The following is an 18,636-nucleotide window of genomic DNA, read 5'->3' as shown; positions in this document are numbered from 1 at the left end:
TTGGACACGTAGTAAGGGGAGACCGGTATAATATTCTTCAACTTATTATGATGGGTAAAATCGAAGGACGCAGAGGAATTGGTAGAAAGCAGGCCTCTTGGTTGAAGAATATCCGGGAGTGGACAGGAATAAAGAAACCTGAACACCTATTTAGAATAGCTCGAGACAGAGACAGTTTCGCCATGTTAATCGCCAACGTCAAGGGGACTTGATAGGGCACGTTAAGAAGAAGAATATAATTATATTATATTAATTCTTATGATATTCTCGACTTAAGCTTAAGATCTGTTGGTGCAACTGGGCATTAGAAACATCAAAGACTGGACCAGCCTTGATTCAACATCTTTGTTTAGAGCCCATTGGACAGTGACAGATTTGCCAGTGTAATCGCTAAACTCCATTAGAGGAAACAGCACGACAAGAAGAAGTGATTATCCAATGCTAATAAAAATTCAATACTAGTTCTATAAACTGAGCTGGGCTAAACTGGAGCTTAAGATTTGTTGGTGCAATCAGGCATAAGTCTCACTAACGTAGCACCATAATTTTCGATTCTTATCTAAGCACGTCTTAGCTGAGACGAAGTTTAAGGAAGATGCAATCCACGTGGCAAGCTGAAAATTGATCTAAGACTCAATGGTGCAAAGAGTATGTTTCGTAAGCTGAGTAAGGCACGTCTTAAGCTTAAGATCTGTTCGTACAACCAGGCATAATATCATTATCAAATTGTATATCGAATTATGACCAATGTATCAAACATAAATTTGATGTGTGAGTAGTATGTATATGAGCAGTAGGGTGGAGCGAAGTTGACCGATATTTTTCATTTTTCTTTTTTGAAATGGGCTAGTACCCAATAGTTGTCTATTAGGTAGTATATTATAGGGAAAAAAAATCAACCCCCTGTGTTGTAATTTAGAGGTTCCCCCCGGGACTTGAAATTTGCCTATAACGTTATATAAATTAATAGCAGCTCTTCGCTTGTATTTTATATTTTAGCATTAAAATACAAACCAGAACTCACCACGAGGAGGTGGCTGCTAAACGAGTTCCACCACCACCCCCCTCCTCTACCGCCCTCCACCCCAAAAATTATTTTCACCCCCTAACACATAATGTAAATATGTTATTATGTAGTGTCTAGTGAGTACTCACGTTTTGTATTAAAATGCGGCATCTGTTGTCGTGAGTCTAATCTTGATTTGATAAATCCATCCCTGTTGTCCTCCCCACAGACCGCCATAGAAGCTTCGGTAACCAGTCTGACACATCGTTCAACTGCTTGAGTATTACATGGATATTTAACAATTTCCATTTGATCTGGCACTTCTATCATAGCTAAAATGTCTTTGTTAGAAATATTAGCTAGTAATGGAGATTCCGTCAGCCTGCAAGACTGCCAATCGATGAGTTCCACAAAGTCTGTGGCATTAAAATTAATTTTTGGAATAGTAAAAGATCGTATATATTGATTATTCTGATTTTGCTGACGAATTTTCAAGAGACGACGATAACCTAGATCCCTTATTGACTTGGTTTCATCTGTTACCATCGCAAGTAACAGATTTTCTGGATGAGCATAGAAACCACTTCTCTGAATGACGGGATCAATAATTTCCAAAAGTTTCTTGTCAAAATTTCTGGACCACCTAATCATATTCAACAGATGACGAGGACCGTCCTTACATGATGGCTTTAGCTTAATATGGAACCATAAAGGTGCGTACACCTTTAGTACGTATTCGCTTAGAATTTGAAGATTACTTGAGACTTCATTTGAGGATATATAAAGTCTAAGTATCCTGTTTGCAGCTGTTAGCCAACGGGAATGGGATAATTTGCCCGGGTTTCGATTGGCTAGGCTCTCCGTGCAAATTCCAGAAGTAACAGTTTGACATATATCCCACAAATATTTTTGATCGGTACTTAGATCATCAGGAACAAGCACTGGAAAGTTTCCACTCTGTATTGGATTAAATGACACAACTGGAAAATTTTCACAGGTTTCTAAAGCTTTTCCAATGGTACCAGAATATCCGCTAGGTCCTGTTGAAGGTCCATCTAACTTTTGAAGTAAGTGCCTTAGGGGTAATTCATTTGCGTGAAAAAGATAGATCAACCACTGAACGGGGCGTTTAAGATATAGTTCCATCATTCTTATGGCACCATTTTTATTTCCAGTGTTTACAACTGTTCCGTCACATCCGATAGCATTTAAATGGGAAAAGTCCACCTTTGTCTCTAAGAACTTTACGATTGCTTGTTTAATATGAGATGCAGTTCCAGACTGCGGCGTCACATGTCCTATAAACTTGGAGCTCGGTTCTGACACTAATACAACATGTTCTTCAACGACGGTGTTTCTATAAAGTTTGTTTCCCTTCATACATTGCGACAGTGTTTTGTCTCTTTTCGACCGTCAAAAAATAAGCCCGTTATCACTTCCTTACTTGTACTCTCATAATCAGTTCTCTTCCTTTTTCTAGCACGACGTATTTTACTTCTATTGATTATTTTAGAAGTATCGCGTGGAGTAACTCTTTTAAAATCCTCTAAAACTGCAGTAGCTATTATTGCTGCAGCTCTGTTAGAGACACCTGTTCTGTCACACGTTTTCGCCAATTTTGGCAAGGAAATTCTCATTTGTCCAATATTTTCACATGACTGGGAACTTGAAGCAATCGATTGGTAATTTGTTTCTGACGTTTCTGAAACACTATCAGAAGAATCGGATTCTCGTAAAGTAACATCTTGTATGACAGTTTCTGTTTGTCTTGGTTCTTCGGTAATTTTAGGTCTATCTTTTAATTTCCTTGCCATTTTCTTTTCTATTTTTTTACTTTCAATTTTATCTATGGAACTAATTGACATTTTACGTTGGCTTCGCTGGTCTAATAAAAAAGTCCTCTCTGTTAAGGGAACTTTTATTTTACACTTGCATAAAGCAAAATCGGCACATTTACATGAAGTAGTATCAAAAAGGGTAGGTACTACTAGCATGGTCTTGAGCACAGTTTTTAGTTTTTGTGACATGGCAGTTGTTTTTCTGCTTTTTAATGGTTTCTTCAAATTTTGATATTTCTTATAATATCCGTTTAACATATCGGTAATCCTTTTGTGTGACGAAACAGGTAACGAAGCTTTGGTCCAAAGTCCTTCCAGATCTGTTGTCACTAGTGCTATTATTTCAGAAGCATTTGGTTCCTTTTTAGAAGTTTGTTTTAACTGAAATCTAATCCATAAAAAATGTCTCATTACATCATTATAAGTCGGTAACATTAGTCCATTTAGTTTTTTTGACGCTCCAAACACTGCACAAAAGGTCTCTTTTCTTGTTGTTGGCATACTATGATTATAATAATATAATAATATTATATTATAATTAATACACATTAATAATAAAATACACAAAATCCAAATACGTAACACAGAAAACAAAACAAAGCGACGCGCTCGATACCGTAACTTAATACGTACTGACCCAGTCTTCTGAAACTTGTGATGTGATGTCACGTGCTACAGACATAGACCCGCGCGCAAGTATTTTCCAGAACTCATACACTTGTTGACTGTTGACGGGGGAGAATCAAATTGATGTTGTAAACCATAAAAATACCGTATATGTAATATACCTTATTATTGTAAAATTCGAAGCGTTCGGGGAACCTCTGAAATATTTTTAATTTATTTGTGCTTTTAACACGTTATTTTGTATACCGATAGACAACTTTTGCACACTACCCCACTTCAAATTTCGAAAATTGAATTTTTCGCTCCACCCTAATGAGCAGTAAGCCTGGCAATATGATTATCAACACACTTAAAGCAACTAATACATAAAAATTATGTAAGGAAAACCCAAAAGTCAACACACAAAACTAATATTTACGATTTAAGGAGATGTAAAACAAGTATAATTTGGTGTTAAGGTAAAAAAATATGGTGCTGCTATAGTATGCGACCTACCGTCGCATTTCTGCTATAGCTTGCGGTCTGCTGAGAGATGCGGTCTATAACCTGTATTATTAGGTATTACAGTGCCAACAAAAAAATCTTTATTTATTTTATTGTACGGATATACCATACAATATAATGCAGAAATCAGAAGAATTATTATTTTAATTTTAGACATTAATACTTGCTTGTACTAGACACCAGTCAATGTCATATCATTTTAATATTTTAGTTGGGAATAAGCCTATTGTGTGGCTTAAGCTCAACTAAAATAGTAACTTAATATGACAAAGTATTAATTTGTAAAATTAAAATAATAATTCTTCTGATTTATGCGTTTTATTTATTTTATAAAGATTTTCATTAATGTCTGCAAATCCTTCTGAGAAAAGATTATGGTGTTGCCTAGGCGAACAGTTATACAGTGCCAGCAAAAAAATTTGTACAAAGTGAATAAATCATGTAAATCAGAAGAATTATTATTTTAAATTTTTGTCATATAAATTTAATATTTTAGTTGCGAATAAGCCAATTTTGTGGCTTATTCCCAACTAAAGTAGTAAATTGATGACAAAGTATTAATTTGTAAAATTAAAATAATAATAATTCTTCTGATTTATGCGTTTTATTCACTTTATAAAGATTTCATTATTGTGAGAAAAGATTATGGTGTAGCCGGACAGTTATCAGTGCCGGCAAAAAAATCTTTACAAAGTGAATGAAACGCACAAATCAAAAGAATTATTATTTTAATTTTACAAATTAATAAGCCACAAAATTGGCTTATTCTGCACACTATAACAAATATGCACAGTTAGACCGCATACTATAGTAGCACCAAAAATATGTTAAAATGATACAAATGTCATTTATGTTATAAACTTTAATATATTTAAAAATTAACGTAATATTTACATGTTTTATTGATTTTCTGTATCAATCAATGTAACCATTTTTTGGTCTTGTTTTCATATAAACATAAATGATAATGAATATAGCAATAACTATCAGTCCTGGTAATACAATGGTTTTTACTTGTTTTTGGGTTTCTTGAAAATCCTTTTTCCTCTGTTTCTTCTCTTTGGAGGTTTCTTTCACTTTTCCGGCCTTGTTGCGCATGTTGCAATTATATCACTGAAAATTTATTTTGGGTTAAAAATTAAAAAGAATAAAATTTTACATCCAATTTTAATACATAAATCGATACCTCAGCTCCACAGAGAAATAAGTCAAAATTTAGAGTTTTGATAAAATCACAATCAAAGATTTCATAAGTGTGTTAAAAATCAAATTTAAATGACCAAAACTTTCTTTGCCATTCATTTATTTTATGCATTGAAAATGCATATTTGTTAACCCGCTCGCTACCAAGGGGGTATTTATGTTTCGTCCTCACAGACCATAGCCATTTAAATTGCCATTATGTGCAGTGCGATCCCCGGCTCACGGGTGAGACGTTGGTCTATGGGAAAAATCGATGTGGTTCATATGAGTTGCTTGGTAGCGAATGTGTTAAAATAAAGAGCTGTTTTAATTTGTATCTTAGTTGTTTCAGAAATATACAGAGTGAGTTTTATGTATGGAGACCCTTAATTATCTCGGAAACGACTTCTACGATTTTTACAAATTTTAACATTTAAGACTTTTGTAATCCGTCCGATATTGTGGTGGTATTTACATTGTTGTCAGATCTCCCGTTTTTCTGTAAATGTAATGAACTTCCCTATTTCAAATGGAACACCCTGTATATTTTTTGCATTTTTAAGTCCTTAAGAAATACTGATTATTTTTCATATGATGTTCCCTATACCTAAATGTCATAATTTCGGAGTTATTACTAATAGTCCGTTCTTTAATGGTAAAATATAGCAAAACCTCTAAATTTTAAAGAACCGCTTGGATTGACATGAAATTTGGCATACACATAGCTAACAAGTCAAAGAAAAAAAATGATATTGTGCCGATATGTGCTTTTGCCCTGGGGGTGCTTTTCACCCCCTCTTGGAGGTGAAAAAATATTCGTCCAAAGAAAGTCAGGAAATGGATAAACTGGCTAATTTTAAGTAACTTTTCTTTTATAGAGTTTTTTCACTAAGTCAATACTTATCGAGTTATTTGACAGTGAATATGTTCATTTTTTCAACAAAATAACCACGCTTTTAGACGGTTTTTCGTAAATAACTCAAATAGTAAGTATTTTGTCGAAAAAACATTTTTAGCAAAAATATAGCCTGTAAAAAATTTAAAAATAAATGGTGTATATATCACGTCTCTACACCTAGTAGAAGCAGAGTTATAGCTAATGAAAAATAGGTTCATATTCGTCAAATTCCAAATGGAATACTTTAACGTGAAATAACCAAAAATTAAGTACATTTCGGGGAAAACTCATTACAACTTATTTAAAGTGTTTAAACGCTCACAATAAAGTTAGCCCCTTTTGGTTTTGGTAAAAAAATCGAGAAAATCACCCCCTAATTAGTATCTCAAATGAACTTAATCGTTACGACTTCAGAAGTTTCTTGACTCGTGTATATATTGTTTATATGATCTGTAAGTTTCATCGGTTCAAAGTCCTTATTATTGAAAGGGCTGTAGTTAAAAGGGGTTGAACGAGTCACTGATCACGAATGTATGCAAATTTACAAACACCAAATCTTAGTTAATTTTTGTCTAGCAGAAAAACAAAAAAATACATGATATTCAGAAAAGCAAAACTGACTTTTTTTGTTTTTCGAGATTTTTGGTATCTCTAACAATTTTTAAGTTATTTTGAAAAAAAGCATATTTTTCAAAATTTAAATTTTTAAAAATTTTACTTTGAAACCAAATTGTTTCAAAAATAAGCACTTTGACTCGATCAAACTTACAGATCATATAAACACAACATAAGTAAAATAATTTGTGGAGCGGTAACGATTAATTTCATTTAAGTTGCTAATTAGGGGGTGGTCTTCCCGATTTTTACAAAAGGGACCAATTTTATTTTGAGCGTAACTTGCTTAAATTTAATGCTAGAAACTTTTTGTAAAAACAGAAATAAAGCTTTTTTTAAACACTTTAAAAAAGTTATAATAGGTTTTCCCCAAAAAGTGCTTAATTTTTTGGATATTTCACGTCGAAATATTCTATTTGAAATTTGGTGAATATGAATCTATTTTTCATTGGCTATAACTCTGGTTCTACGAGATCCAGAGACCTAACGCGTACACCATTTTTTTACTTTTTTATGTGCTATATTTTTGCTAAGAACGTTTTTTTCGACAAAATACTTACTTTTTGAGTTATTTGCGAAAAACCGTCCAAAAATGTGGTTATTTTGTTGAAAAATGAACATATTCACTCGCAAATAACTCGAAAAGTGTTGACTTGGCGAAAAAGCTCTATAGAACAAAAGTTACTTAAAATTAGTCAGTTTACCCATTTCCGGACTTATTTTGGACATATATTTTTTCACTCCCAAGAGGGGGTGAAAGTCACCCCCAGGGCAAAAGCACACATCGGCACAATATCACTTTTTTTCTTTGACATGTAAGCTATATGTATGCCAAATTTCATGTCAAACCAAGCGGTTCTTTAAAATTTAGAGCAAAAAATCGTGAAAGAATGGACTATAAGTACATTTACATTATCTTCGCTAAAGTTAAAACATTACATTTAGATGAATACGAGTAAACTCGTTTAATTTGAATAATCTTTAATAATTATAATAATATCATAACAAGGTCTACTTTCAATAGATTCAAAAGTTTAACGAAATTTGTGCAGTACAAGATTTATCCAAATCACAGCTCAAAAAACATACAGCAGCTGAAAACACATTCATGGTAGAGGTATGTCAATATTTGAGCAGTAGAAAATTAGAAATTTTAGAAAACCATTTAAGGCGATTACAGCAGATTCTCAAAATGGCGTCCGTTTACTTCAACGCAACAAGCCTTGCGATTTTTAAAACTTTGCAATACATTTTGCAACATCCCTGACTACTCAATTCTTCTTATCTCTGTGGGAATCCCATCTTTGAGTTCCTGAATATTGGCAGGTTTTGTTTTATAAACGATGTTTTTCAAGTGACCCCATAGGAAATAGTCTAAAGGATTCATGTCAGGTGATCGCGGGGGCCATTCGATAAAACCACGCCTTTCAATCCATCTTCTGGGGAACACATTATTTAGGTATTGCCTCACCACACACGCATAGTGTCGAGTGAATTTTTGGTGGAGCAGTGGAGGTGGAGCACCATCTTGTTGCAGCCAAATATTGTCGTTCGGGATATTGTTATTGTCTGAAAGTTTTGAATAATGAAATTTCTATATTAAAATGTAATTGAACATACTTACGTGGATTTGGAAATAACCGAGTCAACTCAGTCCAATAAATCTAAATACGTCGGACCATTTAAATTTCCCTCAATGACAAAGGGACCAATTACTTTGACGCATATTATTCCAGCCCATACATTAATCTTTTCTGGATACTATGTGTGACATTTTGACTGTAACATTTTTCCATCATTATGTCTGCAAACTGTTCACGTCTATCTAAATCATCATCTGACAACTCTTGAACTAATTTCATTTTGTATGGATGGAACTTATTTTCATGCAAATTTTTTACTGATGTTTGCGAAATATCAAGTTCCATGGCTATTTGTCTAGTACTTAAGTGTGGATCGTCTTCTAACAGGATACAAACATCTAAAGATCTGTTTTCAGTTGAAGCAGTTTTTCTGCGCCCTGATTTGAATACATTTTTTACGGAACCAATTTCGTTAATTTTTTAATAATTTACTGACAGTAGATTTTGTTATGGGATTTTGGTTAGTGTATTAAGGATATTACACGTTTTTTGTAGACTTCTACGCATATCACAATATCATAATATCATTAAAATCTCAATTCGTTCTTTTTCAGAAATAAGATTCATTGTGATTTTAAATAAACAACAACAATACTAATCGAATTTGTATTTGTATTGAAACGTCAAAGTTGTTATTGTAATAACAATCATAGCCATCTAAATGTATTATTTTAACTTAGGCGAAGATAATATAAATGTAGTAATAACTCCGAAATTATGACATTAAGGTATAGGGAACATTATATGAAAAATAATCAATATTTCTTAAGAAGTGTAAAATGTAAAAAATATACAGGTGTTCTATTTGAAATAAGAAAGTTCGTTAGATTTTCGAAAAGGTGGAAGATCTGACAGCAATGTAAATACCACCACAATAATATCGGTCGCCTCACAAAACCCTTAAACACCAAAACTTATAAAAATCGTACAAGCCGTTTCCGAGATAATTGAGGGTTTCCATACATAAAACGCAATCTGTATAATTATTTTAATGAAAAATAGAATATTTTTGTCTTGTTTCTATGATATCGATAAAAAATGAGTTAATGAACATTTCCTTATAATTAACTCCAAATACGACATTTTGGTGTTGTTTCCCTATAGTATTTTGCGGTTCATTTAATCCACTATCGAAAAGAAGTCTCTTGACTTTTTGTTGCTTCATATATAGTGAATTGCTATGTGGTAGCTGGAAATTTTATTTAAAGAAGACTGTGATACAACTATTTTGTTGCCAAGATTTATGAATTCGTAAAGAAGCTTGAACGTTAGAGGTATTAATGGTAAGGAAAAGGAATTGGAAATAGAATTCGAAAAAGCAAATATGGAAGTACTAGGGATAACAGAAACAAAGAAAATGGAGAAAAGGTGCATAACATTAGATAACGAACACATATTATTATATAGCGGAGTACAAGAGAACAACAGGGCAACTGCTGGTGTTGGATGTATCATTCACAAGAAAATAGCAAAAAACATATATGAATGGAAAGCAATATCGCAGAGAATCATGTCAGTTGAAATAAGGAACGGAGACAACAGGATTAATACATTTATTGTTACTTATGGACCAAACGAAGACGAGAGAATTGTGAACAAAGAAAAGTATTGGAAACAGCTAAACCAGAGAAGGAACGAGAGGGATGGTATATCTCCTAGGTGATTTTAATGCTAGAGTAGGATGTGCGAACCCAAGGTATAAGGAGATATTAGGACCACACGGAGAAAAAGCGTGCAACAGCAATGGAGTAAAGCTTTTAGACTTCTGCACAATAAATAATATGATCGTAACAAACTCCTGGTTCGAACATAAAGAGATACATACTTATACAAGAAAGGTACCAACAAGAAACGAGAAATCAGTAATCGATTACGCCATAGTAGATAGAGAAAATATGAAAAATTTTCTAGACACAAAAGTTAGAAGGGGACCAGAGATTGGTAGTGATCATTTTATGGTCATATCTAAAATAAGAGATGTAAATGAAAGAAAAGCAGAGAATAAGAATAGGAGTATGTAAAAAACTGAATGCGAAACAATAAGAAGTTGAAAACTAAATGACAAACGAGTAGCTAACACATTCAAAGAATTAGTCGAACAAAAATTAGGGACTACTTCAAAGAAAGAAGAGATAAAAACGTAGAGCATTTCTGGGTTATATACAAGGAAGCAATCTTAGAAGCAGCAAATGAAGCTTGTGGAACCTGTAGAACCGTCAAAAACAAGAAACAAACATCTTGGTGGACAGAGAATGTGAACAATGGTATTAAAAATAAGAAAACCGCTTGGAAAAAATACTTGGCCAATAGGAACGAAACTAGCTAAGAAGAGTACAAGAAACAAAGGAAAAAAGCAAAGGAACTAGTTGCAGAGGCAAAAAAAGTAAGTTGGGCAGAATTTGGAGAGAAACTGGAACAAAATAGCAAAGAAAACCAAAAGCTGTTTTATAAAATCCTTAAATCGTTCAGGCAGGATACAAAAAAAACAAATACATATATTAGAGATTTAGAAGGAAAAGTGTTAACCGAAAACAATGAAACAATGAGCAGATGGAAAGAGTATTTTCAAGAACTTCTGGAAGCAACGCATACAGATACAGTGGAGGAGGAAATAGGAAACATACTGCAACAGGGAGAAAAAATAATTGAGAGGCGACTGTATTATAAGAAAATTGAAAGTTCACTGCACGAAGCGCAAAGTGGATTCCGTAAAGGAAGAAGCAGCCAGGACCACGTATTCACACTGAAGCAAATAATAGAAAAAGTTAGCCAACAAAACCAGACAGCGTCACTGGCATTTATAGATTTGGAGAAGGCTTTTGATAAGGTGAAGAGGAATAAATTGTGGGAAAAACTGAAGAAAAAAGGTGTAGAGGACAAGACAATAAATTTGATTAAGAGCTTATATATAAGAACAACAAGAATAGTGTCATTTGGAGAAACAACATCTCGGATATCTTTGTAACCACTGAAGGACTGAAGCAAGGAAGAGGGCTGAGCCCACTATTATTCAATATATTTATGGACGAAATCATCAGAGCCTGTTCAAACAAAGCGAAGGAGGATTTCGGAAGGAGCATTCGCGGACAATGTGATGGTAGTTGCAGAAAGTGAACAAGACCTCCAAAGTAATATGCAGATCTGGAATGAAACACTAAAAAGATATGGAATGATATTAAATAAAGAGACAACCAAAGTAATGAAGATAGCAGACAATCAAAAAATGAGCATTTCAATAATTGAGGGAAGAAAATTAGAACAAGTCGACATGTTTGAGTATTTGGGCACTAAGAGGATTCAGGAGATGAAGAAATGGAAATCAATTCAAGAATAGAAAAAGATATGAAAACGTACTACCTAATGAATAGGGGTTTAATAGGGAAAAGAGAAATTTCACGGAAAACCAAGATGAATGTATACAAGGCGATATTCAGACCAATCCTCACTTTCGGTTGCGAATCGTGGGTATTAACAAATAGGCAGAAAAGTTCAGGAAAAAATTACAGGCCACCGAAATGAAATACTTGAGAAGAGTGAGAGGAGTCACGAGAAGAGACAAAATTAGAAACAATATAATACGGGAAGAGCTAAACATACAACCCTTGATCTCATTTATCGAACAGAAACAGCTAAGTTGGTGGGGACATCTGCAACGTATGGAAGACCAACGACAGGTTAGAAGAGTATGGGAAGCCAAAACATGGAAGAAGGCAAAGAGAGGAAGAGCTAAAAAGACCTGGGACAAAACTGTTGGGAACTGCTGGTAAGAAGAGGAACCACTTATAATGAAGCAGAAGAATGGCAAAAAATAAAAAAGAATGGCGAAAATTTGTATACCAGTAATGGTATACTGACTGCCACACACCATTAGATGGTATAAGTGGCTCCTGATTGTATACAGTCTGTTCCAACGAAAATTTGACACCCTAACCCCCACCCCCACCCCCTAGAAACTCAGAATCCAAGAGCTTCTTCAAAATTTAAAAAAACACGTCACTTTTTAATGGAAGGGGGACGAATTTTCATCCAAAATTCATGCCCTCAAATGTAACCCTCTACTGCCCCGCATCGACGCCCACTTTTTTTTTAAATAGCAAGTGTGGTCGAGTGGCACATCATTTGAAAGGTCATTTTTTTCTCTAAACGATCTATTTTTTTTTATTTACGTAATAAGTTTGAAGATAGTTTTGGACTAACCAAATTTATTATAAATTAGTTAAATCCAAAATTATCTTTAAAGTCATTCCGCAAATTAAAAAAAAATGAGAGGGTCCTGTAGAGAGAAAAAATACCTTTCAAATGATGTGCCATTCGACTACACTTGATATTTTAAAAGAACTGGGGGTTGATGCGCGGTAGAGAAAGGTAGGACGAATTTTGCATGAAAATTCGTCCCCCTTTCAATACAATTTAACATGTTTTTTTTTTAATTCTGAAGAAACTCTTGGTTTCTGAGTTTCTGGGGGATGGGTCAAATTTTCGTTGGAACACTCTGCTGTATATATAAAGAAGCTTGATCTCCAAGAATTATTTATACACCGTAGTAATGTTAGTAAATGTAATCAATTCTCAGTGACATCCATTCTCTATCTAGTGCTAATTTTTTCCATCTACCAATAGCATGTCATTTATAATATTTGTAATGTAATTTTTATTTATTGCATAATCATTTCATATCTTCTTATTTTTGCTCTCCTGGCTCAATTTTTCATTAAACAAATTTAAATATTTTCTAAAAGGACCCCTCAGAAACCTTATGGGAAATGGCTCTCTGTCAAATGTTCTGAAACTTTGGGTTCTGGTAGTCCTTGATGTGTAGAACAAAAGACTCAATGGGCGCGTAGCTCCAAAAAATCATGGTTTTAAGATATAAGCCTCTGAAGTTATAGGTACAGTGAGGACGTTTGAATTGAAATAAATTCATTTTCTCGAGAATGGGCGTCTCTGGAGATAAATTACGAATCAGGTCGATTTTTATTTTTAAATTATAATTTTTTGGCGTAGGTATACAGGGTGTTAGTAAATAAGTATGAAAAATTTTAAGGGCTAATTCTACATGAAAAATTAATGCCAGTTTGCTCTATAAACATATGTCCGCAAATGCTTAGTTTCGGAGATACGGGGTGTTGAAATTTTATTTCAAACTGCCAATTTATTTATTGCTCTAAGACCAGTTGAGCTATGAAAATGAAATTTGGTGAGTTTTAGGAGATAGTTATTACGAATTTTATGACATACAATTAAGAATTTTGTATTTATCATTGGCGCGCCTACGGGCAATGGTCTGAATTATTTTAAAGAAAAAAATAGTACGCCACTGAGATATTTCGAATTAGAAATTATTTTTAAATTCCACGTCTAATTTATGATAAAAAACCTTTCTTGCCTTTTTTTCATATGATGCACCGTTTTTATGCAGAAAAATAAAACATCTTGGTGCATATTTTTCATTTCTTAATACATCATCAAGAACTATCCAATATAATAATACTAAACTAGAACAATAACAGAAAATATTACTAATACCATTTCAACTAGGTGCAAAGCTGCACGAAATGTTTAAAATAATCTCCTTTACAGGTAACACAAGAATTTTATATTCATCATTGGCGCGCGTACGGGTAATGGTCTGAATTTTTTGAAGAAAAAAATAGTACACCACTGAGACATGTCAAACTAAAAATCATTTTTGAATTCCTCGTTCAATTGACGACAAAAAATCTTTCTTGCCTTTTTTTCATATTCGGCGCCGTTTTTATGCAAAAAAAATTAAACATCTTGACGTTTACAAAGTATTTGAACTAAGTTTCTATGCATATGAAAACTACCTCAAATACTTGGTAATTAAGATGTTTTATTTTTTTGTATAAAAACGGCGCCTCGTATGAAAAAAAGGAAAGAAAGATTTTTTGTCGTCAATTGAACGAGAAATTCAAAAATGATTTTTAGTTTGACATATCTCAGTGGCGTACTATTTTTTTCTTCAAAAAATTCAGACCATTGCCCGTACGCGCGCCAATGATGAATATAAAATTCTTCTGTTATCTGCAAAGGAGATCATTTTAAACATTTATTGCAGCTTTGCACCTAGTTGAAATCTTATTAGTAATATTTTCTGTTATTGTTCTAGTTTAGTATTATTATATTGGATAGTTCTTGATGATGTATTAAGAAATGAAAAATACGGGCCAAGATGTTTTATTTTTCTGCATAAAAACGGTGCATCATATGAAAAAAAGGCAAGAAAGGTTTTTATCATAAATTAGACGTGGAATATAAAAATAATTTTTAATTCGAAATATCTCAGTGGCGTACTATTTTTTTCTTTAAAATAATTCAGACCATTGCCCGTAGGCACGCCAATGATGAATACAAAATTCTAAATTGTATGTTAAAAAATTCGTAATAACTACTTCCTAAAACTCACCAAATTTCATTTTCATAGCTCAACTGGTCTTAGAGCAATAAATAAATTGGCAGTTTGAAATAAAAATTTCAACACCCCGTATCTCCGAAACTAAGCATTTGCGGACATATGTTTATAGAGCAAACTGGTATTAATTTTTCATGTAGAATTAGCCCTTACAATTTTTCATACTTATTTACTAACACCCTGTATATCATACTAGGGACGTCATCCACCTGGGCGTGATGACGCAATAAATGATTTTTTTAAATAAGAATAGGGGTCGTGTGATAGCTCAAAAATTGGCGTCTTGTATGTCAAAATATGTGGTAATTGAAGTATTCCATCCATAGATTTATTTATTAAATACTGATTTTTATTGCAATTTTTTATTTAATTAAATGAAATTATGAAATTTGCTTTAATAGTACTGTTAAATGAAAGGGTAGGTATATTGAAATTAAAATTTATTAGACATATGGTTGGTACAGTCTAAAATACTGTTGCACATCATTATCTACGTTAGAGATCTAAGTTGACATTTTCGTAAATTACAAAAAAATTACTGAATTCATTTTAAATCAAATATATCACATAGTTATTGCGGAGTGGATTAGTGGATAATACAACAAAACAAATAAAATTCAATGTAAATAAATAAAAACATTAGAAACAGAAAAAAGAATTAAGTAAGGATCATACATTAAAGTAAATAATAAAAACAATAAATATAATAAAACAAATAATACTTATAGTATATAATAAAGAAAATGTGAAGTGTCAACAGCGTAACTTTCAAATAAGTGTTACCAATGTATGTCAAAATGTCACCTACGTTCGATCACAGTTAAAGAATGATCCAGACAAATGTTCTTCATGCTTTATAATCCATTTATACAAATTAAATGAAATAAGTTATGGTATATTTCTTTAAGTTTGCATTAATAGAAATCTTCAAATATTATTTCTACACGTATATAATAAAATATGTCTAGTGACTGTAATTCCAGTGTACTTGGCTAAACGATTCTAAAAAGGAACAGACCTAGGACTTAAATATTTTGTGTTGGTATCATGTGACGTCACTTGCTATCACACGGATGACATGCAATGGTATTTATACTGTACAAACCATACTTAAATATTGCAAATTTCAAAACAGTTATTTGAATGGAATATATTTCAAAAACGAACAATTTTGTCGAATTTTGATTTAGACATTAAATGTAATAATTTAATTTGTTTCAATTGGTACTTTTGTACTACAATTGGGTAAAAGCTCAACAACCTTTACAGAAATTCATACCTTATTGTACACATAATACAAGTACATAGAAGATAAATTAAGCCTCGTAGATTTAAAAATATAATATACAAATACAAATTATTAGTTTTAGTAACAAAAACATGTTTAATTTAGTAAACAACTATCTTAAAAGTTGTAAAATATCTTGACATATTTAAAACTGCAATTTACTTCATATTATTACAAACTTTTTTAAAAATTTATGAAATAATGAATATTAATTTCTTTATTCTACAATAAGAATAATTAACTTGCAATACTTACCTGATGTTCTAGGAAAAGAAAAGATAAAAGTGACCTGCACCTGCAATCTGTAATCTAAATTATCTCAATAAAATGTTCGAACTTCCTATTTGCTGACGTCTTCACTTTCTTGTTGTTGCTTGCAACCAAAATTGACAGGTGGCCGGTGGGTGTTTTCGGTGTTTTAAAGTGTATTGAGGTTATGAGTATGTTTTGTTTACGTTTTGAAAAATAAGAGCAACAGCAGAAAAATATTTGGACAGTTAAAAAAGAATGAGAGTGGATGGGATGAGTGGAATAATTCCAGACATCGAAGACTGATTGAATTCTGGATTGATTTGGTATACTGATTGATCTTTACATTTTACATAACATTTTTATGGAAGAGAATATGATTTGTACAAAAACTAGTTTAAAAACTATTAAGCACTTATAAAAATATATACAAATCAGTTATTACCTATTATTTTTCTTCATATTTCAAGTACAATACATACAATTATGTATAAATTATATTCCCTTTACTTCCAAGAAAATCAAAATCAAAAACATCAAGTTTTGCTATTAAAGGTGTCTCCAACAAAGCGACATACTTCAACTTGTGTTTTACCGTTGATTTTGATTGATATATTAATGTCGTTTATAATACCAATACATCAATCAATGGTCTTACATTGTTGAAGTAGGTTAAATTAAGTTTCACATTTTTGTAACAAAGTGTCTTCAACCAAACAACTTTGTTGTACCAGTACCAATGTTGGAGTTTGTTGTAAGTATTTGCTACTAGATGCATCATCATGTTTCCACTGAAGCAACAGTTGTTTATTATGTGAAACAAAAAAGACACTAGGTTGGCAGTTGAATTTATTTTTATCCTGAAAAAACAACATGTCATCGTAAGCAAACCATTTTGATATAAAAGAGGCACCTGCTCCAGATTTCTTCATAGACTCATATTTGTTCCTCTCTCTGTAGAATTGCCTGCAAATTACTTATTTCTCAATTTCTAGTTTTGCGTCTTCTATATTTTCACAGTTTATACTTCTACAAATCTTGGACTATGTTCAGCTATCAGCTGGACTATCATGTTCAGCTTCACTGCATTTATAATTTTTGTCAGTTGCATTCCAAAGACATGCATGTTGTTGATAATTGTCTATTAAATTAATGCAGGCTTCTACAATTCATTTAAATACCATTTTAATAACCAAATTCAGAAAAGCAACCAACAGTTTAAATCTGTCAACAACTAGTGACTACAACTAACTAACTAACTAAGCAAACAGCTCCATGAGCGACAAATTGACGCTAGCAGTAGCAGTAAAATGAAGTGTGATAAATGAAACCAAATTGAAGCGATAATACTAGGCAGCTCCACGGAGCTGTAAATTGTTGCTCAAGATCGGGAAAAGGCGCGTCCTCAAGGTCATGTCGCAGATGGATGTTTCAATATCTCTAAATAATATTATAGTTTTGTCCTTGAATATAAGGGTACATCTACCAGTTTATACCTAAATTTTATATAGGGATGGTCACTTCTAAAAATTCCTTTTGTTGTAAGATTTACACTTGCCTTTGCAATTGTGATAAAAATAGGACCTTTGAAAATCCAAGACCAAGACGCTGCTCATGGAGCCATGATTTTACAGGGGTGCTGCCGCCATAATTTTACTGCTACTCTTAGTGTCAATTTGTCGCTCATGGAACCGTTCACTAACTACAAGCTGTCCATACCGATGTTAACAGTTGTCGTTGTTGCACAGTGTTGCAAGATTTCTTTTTATCTTTACCGCCGAAAATCAAAAACACAACATACTTCAACTGTGACATAAACATAGTGCAACACAGTGTAACATTAGGGTGTTCCGAAAAAACCAAAGGTTAAAATTGATCTCCCCGGCTGTTTTCTGTTGACGGGTAGCCTATAAACCCTCATTTTACATTTCAGCCCAAAATGTTAACCCTAAGCCTTGTCCTAAGCTTCCCTAAAAATTTTTTTTTGGGTTTTTCAAAGATTTTTAATTATTTTTAATCTATAACATTTTGTAAGAAAACAGTTAACTCAGTTTTAAATTTTATTTTACATATGTTCAGAAAAAAATTCGTAAGCCACGTTAACAAGTTTAATATGGGGATTAAAATATAATAGATATTACCTTTTTTTCACGTTTATTGGCCTTTCTCATGATATCTTGAGTACGTAACTATTAAAATTATTCTCATTAAAAAAAACAACACATTTTTCTAACTAATACATCTGAATATAAAGGAATATACAAAGCTGTTACAAACAATTAATTTAAATGGAGAATAGCTACATCAGTAAAAGTTTTTTTAAAGATTAATAAAAGTTGGGAAGACACAGTAA

The 18,636-nt window shown here is 32.6% G+C and overlaps 2 protein-coding genes across 2 annotated transcripts in view; one reads left to right on the top strand and one right to left on the bottom strand.

Moving 5' to 3' along the window:
• Window positions 1-4,822: 4,822 nt before the first annotated feature.
• On the bottom strand, window positions 4,823-16,452 carry LOC114338019 (single-pass membrane and coiled-coil domain-containing protein 4 homolog). Its single transcript, XM_028288595.2, has 2 exons — window positions 16,290-16,452; window positions 4,823-5,088 (listed from the first exon to the last, which is right to left on the bottom strand). The coding sequence occupies exon 2, from the start codon at window positions 5,071-5,073 to the stop codon at window positions 4,891-4,893; it is 183 nt and encodes a 60-aa protein (XP_028144396.1). The 5' UTR covers window positions 5,074-5,088; window positions 16,290-16,452; the 3' UTR covers window positions 4,823-4,890.
• LOC114338018 (piRNA biogenesis protein EXD1-like) overlaps window positions 16,415-18,636 on the top strand; it is an 18,313-nt gene continuing 16,091 nt past the window's right edge. The window contains exon 1 of the mRNA XM_028288593.2: window positions 16,415-16,609. The gene's annotated coding sequence lies outside the window, so the exon portion shown is untranslated. The remainder of the gene's footprint in view (window positions 16,610-18,636) is intronic.

Source organism: Diabrotica virgifera, chromosome 8 (assembly GCF_917563875.1).
Source record: "Diabrotica virgifera virgifera chromosome 8, PGI_DIABVI_V3a".
Taxonomy (NCBI): Eukaryota; Metazoa; Arthropoda; class Insecta; order Coleoptera; family Chrysomelidae; genus Diabrotica; species Diabrotica virgifera.
This window is presented reverse-complemented; position numbering and strand designations above follow the sequence as displayed.